At 37.3% G+C, this 12,390-nt stretch overlaps 1 protein-coding gene across 1 annotated transcript in view; it reads right to left on the bottom strand.

Moving 5' to 3' along the window:
• PPP1CB (protein phosphatase 1 catalytic subunit beta) overlaps positions 1 to 12,390 on the bottom strand; it is a 30,007-nt gene that overhangs the window by 2,769 nt on the left and 14,848 nt on the right. The window contains exons 3-6 of the mRNA XM_065679461.1: positions 10,380 to 10,610; positions 9,936 to 10,040; positions 4,821 to 4,892; positions 1,294 to 1,445 (exon numbers count right to left, since the gene is read on the bottom strand). Coding sequence (XP_065535533.1) covers positions 1,294 to 1,445; positions 4,821 to 4,892; positions 9,936 to 10,040; positions 10,380 to 10,610 — 560 coding nt within the window. The remainder of the gene's footprint in view (positions 1 to 1,293; positions 1,446 to 4,820; positions 4,893 to 9,935; positions 10,041 to 10,379; positions 10,611 to 12,390) is intronic.

Here is a 12,390-nt window from a genome sequence, read left to right as displayed (position 1 = left end):
CTGAAGTCTGATTATGTATTGCCATGTCAAAGATTCCCAGCATTTTATGGCTTATACACAGAATTTGAATGTCTGACCTATTAGTTCAGAGCACATAGGGTGTGGCTAACAACTTCACTGCAACTGTAACAGTTAAGTTTTACTTATAATGGATATTGACTACACAAACGTCAAGTGCAAGCTTTTTTTAGAATTTTGATGCTCTAAAAGTATAGTGATTCTGCCATATTTTCTCTAAGAGCATAATTCACCTTTAAAATACTGCAAGGAGTATGACACATCAGCTAAAGATGTTCCCTCTTCCCCAAAACAGAAGCATCACTTTAATGTACTGAAACCAGTGCATCAACTGCTCACTTTGGTCCAGTCAAGTCAACATGGTCTTTTAAAGGATGTCATACTCCTTATATGAAGAGCTGAAGTGACTACATGAATACAAAAAATTGCTACGAATCTCAATCAAGAGTTAATAAATCTTAATATCTATTCCATACACTGGCTAATCTTTAATATTTTTTAGTAGTAGAATTGCAAGGAGAAATATTCAAGGGTTCCAACAGTATACCCAAGTCTAAGTCACACAGAATAAAAAAGGAGAGAGCTTTCAAAATTGACTAAATAATGACACTGGAATATTATACAGTAAATTGAAACAATCTAACTAGATGTCCACCTAACTAGGACACTTGCTTAAAGTAACTTAATAAAAACAGCAAAAAAACACAAATATTGATGATGGCAAAAATAACCTTGCTTTCAGCACATTTCAGTAATTCAAACAATGTATGTCAAAGTACTCCAAACAGAGGAACCAAAATGAAAGTAATGGTGAAATCTTTCATGCACAGACATGCTCGTGGAAACATTCAAAACACATTTAATACTTCCATGAAGTGAAGCAGATAATTTAAGTCAAAACTACCAGAGAACTGACTACTACTGAAATGGACAACCCTGAAACTTCAGTGTAAATCTCAAATTCACTTTGCCACTTTAAACATGGGCTTTACCTCTAACATTCATGTACAACACTAACTGTAAACAGTGAACAGACAATACGAAAACCAGACATCACTGTGAAAATCTAGTGTTAGCATTTTACTTCACTGACATTAAGCAGTTCCATATAAATCAACAGAAGGACACAGGATTATAGCCCCTTTATGAGAAAGATATGCATTTCCTAGAAGTAACACAATGAAGAAGTTTCAAATATATTCTACTGACAAGCAGCAAGGACACACAAAATCTAGAACGAGAAGGTTTAAGAAGCAACAGCAGCATAATTCATACCTGGTGAGCTCGACAGATCAAATCCAGATCGTGACGATTCAGAAATTTACTGACCACATCAGCACCAAAAGTAAAAGAGACCCCACGATCATTTTCACCCCAACCTTGCACATCTTTGTCTGGGTCAGACCACAGTAGGTCACACAGCAAGCCTTTGAAAGATAACACAAGTGAAGATGGTAGTCTTAGGAGGTATCATGCTATAATATAAAATAGTTTTATTGTATTTACCAGAGCAGCTCTGCTAAAGCAAATAAGCCTTGGCAACAAATTCAGCAACACTTAAGCTGCAACTCAGACAAAAGATACGAACTGTGTAAGTCTGGAGATTTTTTTCCTCATCTCACCATTGACAGTAACTTGAGATGAAATGAGTCAGAGACAAATAGTTCTTTGAAATAGTATTTAATTGTAATAGTCTGCATGTGTACAGTAAATATTTGAGGAGTTTATAAGTACTGCAGTGTGTAGAAGCACTTCACTTTAGAAGGTAACCATCAACTTCACAGCTCACCAAGAAAGCTTATTTGGAAAGCTGCAGTGTATTTTAAAATCCTATGCAAGCCCTGTCACTAATACAGCAAATAAATTTGTATCACAAGCTTCTGAACATGGAACAGATTTGATTCTTCCCTTGCTTACCATACAAGAAGAACCTGACAAGACTTAGTCAAAATATAACATGGCAGAATTCTGATAGCACTTTCAGTTTGCTTGGAATACTGTTGACTTTTCTGAAAGCCTCATGCCAATCAGCCTGGAATCTAAATTAGAACAATAAACCCCTCTGCTATTTTAGCACTGGTCAAGATCTTTTTTCTGCTGCCAATATAAGGTCAGCTAAATCTGGAGTTAAAACTGGGTACTAAAAAAAAATTCTCCGTATTAACTCCAATGCATTTATACAAAGAACTTTCAAAGTGTTTTCACATGAGAAAGAACCAGGCCAATTTAACTACAACACAAAACAAAAAACATTCAAAACGTATTTAATAGTTTTCCATTAAATTCTTTGCCTGTGATGACTATCCTACAGGCATTTAAATACTTTGGGGCACTGTTTCACAACGTGAAAGATGCCAGCAGGCTCCTTTATCTGACACCAAGAAGATTCGATTTACAATTACATTTGGTTATTTGCTACACAAAATGCTTATGACACTATTTCTTAAATAACAAGTTGTAATGAAGCAAAATTAATATCTGAAACCTACTGTTTAACTAGACCATTTTGTATTTACATCCAGCTATTAAAATGGTCTTCGCTGCCTGTCACAGCTCCTCTCTAGCAGAAGCTGACTTTATTTCCTTTCAGCAGACAAAGAACAGAGCAAATAAAACTGCATTTTGCATGCAATAGCTGGAAATAAACTACTGAACACAGACAGCATATGACAAAAAACTTACTTTACTGAAATTTAGTTCTATACTGAACAACACGTTTTTCAAAACAGAACAGTTACACTGCAATCCCTAATGGTTTATTATGAATTTCCTACAACTGACAGAAGCTGCTTGTCTTAGCTGCTTAGAAAGCACTTCCTTTTCTAATTCTCTCCCCCAGATCAAATAATCTTTAGGGGTTATACACAGGAATAGAGAAACCTGTTCTATAATCTTCAGCAGCTGTGTAGCAGAATGCTGCCACAGGTTTGTCTAAACTAAACTATGCTGCTCAAGTAGGTTTATATTTTAACATGCACCACCATTGCAATAGCTTAGGCTGACCAGGAGCATACCACAACACAGCTGATACCAGACATTCAAGGTTACACAAAAGAGGGAGCTGATTTCCTAATAGGCAAATGGTTGGCAACACTGACCAAAACATGATTTAAACCCTGGCCTCACAAAATGCAAATACTTAACACTGTTAACAAAGGCAAGTGATTTAAGTTGGAATACAGAATCAGATTTGAGTGAACAGCTTCCAAATTCCATAAAAATGCGACCAAAATAAGAAGTATTTAAATTTATGTTGAAAAGATGTTTTTTACATCAGACTAGAATAAGGTATCATAATAAAATAATCTTTGCAGCACAAGCCACACAAGCATCTACCAACAATTTCTGCATCAACACATTCACCAAGTGACATCCGTCCACAAAGGGATAGCTTTTAAGGACTTGAAACTGTCACAGAAGTGAGGCCACTTCAGTTTTTCATTTTTCCGTAAGACTTACTTCAATCTGTAATATCAGTTGCCTTAAATAGGTCCTGAAGGCCAAGACCTTCTATGCCACTATACCATATGCACACCTCTCTGAGGGGATATTTCATTTTACCTGCTGGTAAGTATCCAGCTATTTCTTCTGAAAGCAGAATTAAGCCTGCAAACCACTCCATGGATCAAAAAGCTTTTTTCTCCCCCCCCCCCTTTTTTTTTCTTTGTTTTAATCTCTGCACTTATTTTTAGGAGGTACTAAGAATACATATGATTTTAGTGGAGTGTCCATGGAAACCAGAACTACATTCTGCAAGGGCATTCCTGAAGTGGGGGTGGCTCAAGCAGTAGTATTAGCCTGTTGAACAGAAGTACCTTTTCTCAGAGCTCTGATAACTGTAAAGACTGACTCATTTGTACTGACATTTACTTGGTTATGCATTTAATGCATAAGTAGCATAAAAGAACAATGTAGTAATTTATACTACAGAAACACTCACTCACTACTCTAGTAAGGCTTCTCAGTGTCAAGTGTGTATATACCATCTTGCACAGAAATGCTACTGTTTAACAGGGACAGCAGACACATTAATATAGTCCCCAAGTTACTCCTATGCATCAGTACTGAGGAACATTACAGGAAGAAGAATTAGTCTATTCCAAGGCTTAACTCTAATTGTAGTTTGTGCTTCAAAAAAGCATTTAGATGGGCTATCTCCTCTGAAAGTTAATTTCAGACCACTGTTGAAATCAACACTTCAAAAAACATTCCATTGTACAGCCTGTCAGTCTTTCCAATCCACTAGTAACAAAATCAGGAATGAAGGGGATATTGAGGAAGATTAATTAAACCATTCAGAACAACATTACACAGAAAGCACTGGCAACTGAAATCTCATCTGTGGTGAATTAGGAGCTATACTTTTCAAATTTATAGAGCAAGGAGACATGCCCCAAGTAGAGAGAAGCCTGAACACTTGTAAGTAACACTCAGCAAGCTTTAAACAACTACATTCTTTGACAAACTAAAAGGTTTGGGTGAGCCTAACTAAGGCAAGAAAGAAAGCCTAGCTGTTTAGTTTCATTTGATCTTTAAGTTTTTGGAGTTTAAGGCAAAGTTGTGGATAACATATCCAAACTTGAATAATGTATCCTACTTGGCTATGAAAACATGAGCAATAGCCTCTAACAGATCAGATAACTCAGCCATTATGAGGAACAAGACTCATGCCCTACACAGACATCAAGGAATACTGTACTGGGAACAGAGTTTGCCTTAAGTCACCACATTACCTTTAGTGAAATTGATTGAATCTGTTTCATCCATTAAGACCCATTTACAGTAAATTCCATGTCACTCACCTGTGTCAGGAACATCTGTAGGTCTCATAATTCTTCGGATCTGTTCCATTGACTGGAGATCTGGAGACAGACCTGTAAGTACAAGAAAACAAGTGACTTATCTACATATTTTACCTGTAAAAAGAGTTCCAGAGAACACACATTTAGAGGTTCAAAGTCATACAGCATCCATTGTTTCCACTGTAATAGAAATAAAAGACAGTTTGCTTTAAGACATTTAAGTTCCTGAACAGAAGAACAGAGAATAACACAAATGAAATTAGCAAGGGATTTTAACTGTGGCTTTTAGCCACACAGCACAGAACTCTACAGTTAAGAACAATCTCTCAAAGAGCTTACTAGAAATAACCACTGAAGAATAGCATTCCCATTATTTAACACAATTATACTGACTGCAGATAACATTCTTTACAACCACCTTACTTTATAAAAGCTAAAGGAAAATCCCTTCAGTGTTTTACCACACATCAGCTGAGCAGCAGTCACTGGATGCTGTAAGTGAATACTAGACTGTGCAACTACAACAGGTAAGGAGCACAGAGGTGGTGATTATTTACTATAGCTCAGCTGCTTAGTCATTTCTAAAACCATAGGACCTCGATTACTTTAAAAAAAAAATCATTTATCAAAGACACAGATCTTTCTGCACAGTTCTGCCATATTGACATTAATAACAGTCAAAGCATGGGACTCCAAAGCCACCCTCCAAACAGTTTACGTAAACACTTTACAGCTTTTCTACTTGAGGCATACAGGCATGAAAAACAATCTACGAGATATTCTAGCACCTTAACATGCTCTCAAATAGAGGTCTTAAAGTGACTTAAATGACTAGGCCAAAATAACCAAATGAAGCAAGCTGCAAATTTGGAAAAAGAGCATGAAGGCCTAATTTGTGATGAAACATATTTCATATTAACAAACCATATCCATACTCAGTCCAGAGCTTCAAACATCATAGAAAATATCTGCCATTGGAATGAGTCACTGTGTAAAATAATTTCAGCTGGCATCAGAGTTTGTGCAGTAGAAGTGTATGTTACACACATTGAACAACCCCAATGCATTTGATAAAGAGACTTGAACTTTTTTTTCCAAGTATTAAGATTTTAAGTTTTTGTTCTTGTTGTTGAAGCAGTCTTATAATAAAAGCCTTTATCCTCATGAGCTTGTTAAATCTGTCTTCACAATATTACCTTGAGGTTGTGAAGGATGGCACAAATCTTACATCAAACAGCATGTCGAAGTAGATTTAGTCAATCTACTCACACAACAATACACGGATAATAATATAAATTCAAATAGATAATCAGCTTTTAAATTTTGACCAACCTACCACTTCCCCTTCCCCAGATCTGATCTATTTACATGCAGAGCACATTAGCACTAAGGCATGTGGATTCTACTCTGATTCTACTCAGCACCACACCCCGAGATAGTAAAGGACTATCTAAGTGAAACAAGCAACCAGTTTATGACTTTCCATGAGGTTACAGCTCTCAGTGTTTCAGGCTGCACCCAAAATATAGAATTCTTTAAAAGAAAATACATTATTACAACCACATCTCGACCCTGCAGCTTGTTATTTTTTGTGCTATTTTACATCAGTGCAATATAGCAAAGCCCCACAAAACTGCCAGCATGTTTGTAGGCCTTTTTGTAACCACCCAGGAGGTTGTTTTCTCCCAAACATCTTCCTAACCTTCCTTGCACAAAAAGAAATAGCTAATGTCTCAAATTCAGACTTACAGACACAAGTTGTAGATGATCAGCATTCAACGAAGGAAATAAGAATGCAAACACAGGCTGCTAAAGCTCACTATCAAGCTGCTGCTACTACAGTCATTGCTGCAACCTACTGTGCACTGAAAGGAAACTGGAAATTACACAATTGAATTGTCTTGTCACATGATGACAGCTAAGCACAGAAAAAGTATCTTTCAGTATACTATCTTCTTGAAGTGTAAGAGCCCACCTTCCCTAAGGGAAATCAGAAAATGAACTGTCATTACTCCTGACAGACTCAGCAAATCCAGGCTCTAGATTTGAACTGCTCCCTGATCAGGTGTAATTGGTAAAAGTGATGGCTACTTCTTTTTTTAGTGTAATGCAGAAGGTCTCCTTGGATACTGTATAAAATTGTCAAGTACACTTAACCTTCAACAGACATTTCACTGCCATTAATGTCACAAGAACAGAATTCCAGAGCTTGAAAATATTACATAAATCCAGTATTCTACTGAACATGACTCCCATCTCAGCTTAAATCCAGTGTGATATGAGCAGCGTATTCCATAAACATGACACTGCAACACGGACTTAGTTTATAAAACTTGAAAGTAATAACAAGGTCTCTTAAGATTAGAACTATAGAGTAGTATCATAGGTAAGAGGACAATACTGTATGGAATATAAAGCGGAGCAAAAGGGAGAAGTATGGAATGGTTATGGAATAAGCTTTAATGAAGCAAGATAAGGAGAGAAGTTGTAAGTTGAGAGGACAGACTTCAGAAAAGGCCAAACAATGATTTGTATGAGCAACACATAAAGACAGGGAAGAGAGAGGGAGGTGATGGGAAGGGTACAGTGAAAAAATCCTTTCAGCAGCATGACCATTTGGAGACAGGAGAGAAAGGCTTGACTCACACTATGAGATAGAGAACTCAAAAGAGCAGATGCCCAGAAAGGTCTAGGCAAAAACGGCTGATTCAGTATTTTAAGCTATATTTCAGCCTACTGGGGTAAGTTAGGTGCCTTTTGTTTTACTATGTTATGCGGTTTTGCAAAGTTTTATTATATATCCCAGAGGACAATATTTTTAAAATAAACTATGCAAAAATGCGCAATATAGTAAAAAAGGCACCTACCTTATATCTACATGCTAGCTTCAACCTCCAGCAGACTTGCATGGTTTGTGTTGCTGCCTCAGTGTTTATTATAGTAGTAACATCATGAAAAGGCGTTGACAGTCCATGACTTCATGGGATCTGGAATGCAGTTTGGATAGGATTGGAAAAAGAGCGGAAAAAGGGCAAAACTGATTTGTGTGCTGCATGTCCACTTCCATTTATTAGGAGCACACAGCACATTTAGTAATGTTATCACTTCATTTCACAGCTGCAGACCAGTTGTGAGTGATAGTAATTTTAGTTACAGATTAAGCCTATACAAGTTGAAGGGACAATTAGTATTCAATAAAGCAACAAAATACTGCTTTTCATAAGAGGATCCTTAAAGCATACTGGGCACAAAATAGAAGTTTTCCTACTTGTTTACACAAGAGGTTAATACCCCAATACATTTATAATAAAGCTTTACTTTTTTTTTTCTTGAAAATTAGCTTTCTAGACTTCTTGCTCACAACTCAGGTCTCAAGTACATATACATACAAAACAATCAATTTTGTTATAGAACGTAATACAACATAGCATTCTACCTGCTAAACTTCCTTGGTAACCTTCTACCATCCACCTAAGCTTAATGGTTTGTCTGCAACATCACAGTGCTTTATCATTCACTCTCTACTGCTCCCCAAATAAAAAAAAATATCAAAAACAGTAAAAGAAAATTCCTTCAACTTTTTTTGAAAGCAAAATTATTACACGGTTTTAGCCACTGATGATTTGCTATCTCAGTGCAGAAGTGACACTGAATCTCATATTCTTAAAATCATGAGAGATAGCTCATAAGTTAGGTACCAGTTCTTAAAAAAAAAAAAAAAGAAAGAAAAAACCCACCAAAACAAAAAACCCACCAAAAAACCAACCACCAAAAAAACCCCAAAATACAAACAAACAAACAGAAAAAAACAAACAAAAATACCCCACCAAAAAGACAACAACAACAACAAGAAAAAGACACCAGTGATTAAGAGAGAGATGAAAAGATGACCTGTGAGAATACAAGTACTTTAATATGTCATTCCTACCTGGAGACTGGCTGATTCAACTGTCTACCACTGCATTAGTTCTGTATTTACAGGGATATGACAATACCTCAGAGCATATTATGCATAAGAGTGACAGCTTATTCTAGCAAGCACTGAAGGCAGAAGCTTTCAGTACAACATGTAAGAAAAGTCAGGATCATTTTTACAGGATTTTGGCAGGATGGCAGCCATCAATACAACCTCACAAACTCTAGAAGAGTTTCAGGAATTTTGGGAGCACACTATTTCCAATTCCAAGTGGAAATGTCCAAACTAGAGGTTTCCACAGAGCTCTCGCTTCCACTGAGCTCTAATTATCACACCAACAATGCAGGTGTGACACCTACCAGACCATCTCTGATCCCTCAGTGCAAGGCATCAAGTTGCTTGTTAATGCAGCAGTTGCAAAGCCAGCTGCAAAAAGGCAGGATGGCTCCTACTACTATTTGAAATTCTTGTCAATTGTTTGACCCTGAAAACCTGTAAGCATCACTGCCTACAAAAACATGGGAAATCCCCTTCTACAAACAAGGGCACTCAGTTAAGTTCCAACATTCAGAAAAGTTACAAACTTTGAGCAGATCCCAAACACTTTTTTCACTACAAGAACAGGGCAGCACTGGGACAGGTGCCCATAGAACACAGATTTTAACAGCAAAGGTTTCAGAGAGTCTTGGTTAAACTGCTATAGCATTAACAAATGTCAGTCAAGCCTGCTGCTCAAAGACAATGTGACCTAAGAGGTCCCTTCCACCAACACCTTGTGAAACCAGCTGAAGAAGCCAAGGCCATAGAAGCTGGAGTTACTTGTAAAAGTTATTTCACTTCACTGCCAGGGATGCCAACATTAGCTAAAATGGCACCATTAGATGCTAACAGCAACAAGTGACTTGGCAAATTAGGCAAGAATTCTAGATTTTAGCATCCTTCAGAGAGGGATCTATTGATGGGAATACTTACAGATGTACTTGCCCAGAGGCAGAGGGCCATGTGTATCAGGTAAGAATGACATCTGTCTGCTGCCAGGTGCACAGAAAATCACAAGGCATAACAGTGACCTTTACAGAACAATACAAGGTTAAACATCTCCAGCTAAATATCAGGTATGCACATCCACACTCCATTTCCTATAGCATTAACTCAAAGATAAGGTTAGACACAGCCTTTAAAAGCAGTCATCAGCTTACCTCCATGACAACAGAAGATCTTCTCATCCACGATGGCTGCAATAGGCAGGCAGTTAAAACAGTCTGTGAAGGTCTTCCACAGCTTAATGTTAAATCTCCGTTTGCCTACAAAAACAGAGTATGACATTAGCAAGAGAAGGCTGCTTCCTCAAAGCCATCCTGAAATGTGTATCATGACCTGAACAAAAATGTTAGCAAACTGTCTTCACAAGGCTTTGTTACTGTACTTAGGTTTCAATCTCCTGCAACAGCATTTCAAGGACAACAGAAGAGCAAATAATTCTCTAGAGACTTTAACCTTTGTTTGAAATGTACTTTTAGAAAGTTTCAAAGCAGGTTCATAGAACACTGAAATCCTTCCAATACAAGAGCCACTACTGAAAGTGTCTCCAAAACACAGTGTTAGTCTCATACAGTGTTTCAAAAGAAATAGGTTTTGCTTACATTCATCATAGAATCCATAGATCCGATTGATGCTAGCACACTCATGATTTCCTCTTAGGAGAAAGAAGTTTTCCGGGTACTTAATTTTATATGCCAGTAATAAGCAAATTGTTTCCAGAGACTGTTTGCCTCTGTCTACATAATCTCCAAGGAAAAGATAATTAGCTTCTGGTGGGAATCCTCCATATTCAAATAATCGAAGCAAGTCTGTATACTGACCATGAATATCACCTGAACAAAAAAAACCAACAATGTTTACCAAGGGTTAGTGCCACAACATAAAGAATACACAAATCAAAAACTTAAGTCAGCTAATCACTTTTTATTAACTGATGTTAAAAAGAGCATTAATATTTCTTTTAAAAACAGACTGTTTTGTATACAGGCAACAGGTATCAGAAAAATGAGAGCCATGCTAACATTACAAAGTACTCGCTAAATGTAAATATCCCACAGAATTTGCGGAATTTCTATCTCAGTTATGAAGCCAGTCTGAAAACCAAAAACTGCAGAAGTCTTCGTAATTAAGCATAAGCTTTCTAACCAAGCTTTAATTTGTTCAAATTGAAATAAGGTCAGAAAGACAACCTCTAATCAAGCAGATATATGGCCAGGAAGCCAGTGCATTAAGAAAAAAAAATAAGTCACATTATTTACTGCAAAAACAGATCAGTAAAGAATCCAAGTAGGCCGGTGAGAAACTGAACACTGTGCTGGCAGAGCACCCCTTCCTCAAAAGGCTGCTTGTCCTCCCATAACACTGCTGTAACTAAGATTCCCACCCCCCAGCATTTGGGCTAACTCCTCTTTTGATGCAATCCTTCATATAAAAACAATACAGAGACTCCAAGACTGATTCCCTTACAAGATATTCATCCCTGCAGGTATTCCATATTAGGAAAAATAACTCATGTTCCTCAGCATACTGCCAGCTTCCAAATTTAACAGGCTTACAATGAAAGAGCTCTGTGTGGCAACTACACCACCACAGCGTATCAGACTAGCCAAAGTTAACTGTGAGCTGACTGTAAGGTCCAAGAAGATACCAAAGCTGCTGCTCTACAGTAACTTGCAAAATACATGTGATGTATTCCAGCTGACTGTACAGTTCACTAGCAAAGTGACTGAACGCAAAAAAGCTATGCAAAAAGCCTTCGGTACAGGCTGTATGCTATTTAAATTTAGTACCTCCTGGTCCGTTACACTAAGCACTTCTGCTGCTTGTTCAGTGGCAAAATCCTGACTTTGTTAAGCTCAGCTGTTCTCCAGTAGAATGTGAACTACTGTGGCCTTAAAAAAGCAAAAATCCCAACATACACCCCTCCCTAAAACTTTTTCCGTAAAGGAAAAAGGTTCCCAAACCCTTACACTCTTCAGTTCAAGTCTTAAAGCATACAATGGTAAGAAGAGTACACAGCCCTATTCCTCTCTACTTTTCCACGAGAAATGCAATACTTCCCCTTTAGGCTGCATTCTTCCATTAGCTATTTCTCACTTAGGAATCACTTCCCAATTTCCTTCTAATGGTTAGCCTTATCTGCTACTCAATTCCAGACACAACCTGAAGTTTCACTGTCTAAAATAATGTTCACGTAAGTTGCAACAAGAATGATTCCTGTTCTAATTTGTATTTAGAAATCTCCAGGTCACAGCCAAAAGAAAACATTGATGACTCTTCATTGCTACACCGAGTCTAACACTCCAGAACTACACTATCAATACACTCCTTGGACTTTACCACCACCAGAATTAACTACCAAGTAAACATATTACACAAAGAATATTATAATTGCTTTCACTGCCTAGAACTTTTCAGCTGCACACAAGCCAGAGGGACCAAAACACTTAAAGGGTAAAGGAACATTTTACAGAAAAAATTCTGTAAATAGAGCAAAGCATTTATTATTCCATTCAAGGCACTTGTCATTTTAAAATACAGCTTCATATGGGCACAAGTTGCATTGAAATCCACCAGAACCAAAGCCTTTCAGTAAAAACCACGCCTATTTTA

This window comes from Lathamus discolor, chromosome 5 (genome assembly GCF_037157495.1).
Source record: "Lathamus discolor isolate bLatDis1 chromosome 5, bLatDis1.hap1, whole genome shotgun sequence".
In the NCBI taxonomy this organism is placed as follows: Eukaryota; Metazoa; Chordata; class Aves; order Psittaciformes; family Psittacidae; genus Lathamus; species Lathamus discolor.
This window is presented reverse-complemented; position numbering and strand designations above follow the sequence as displayed.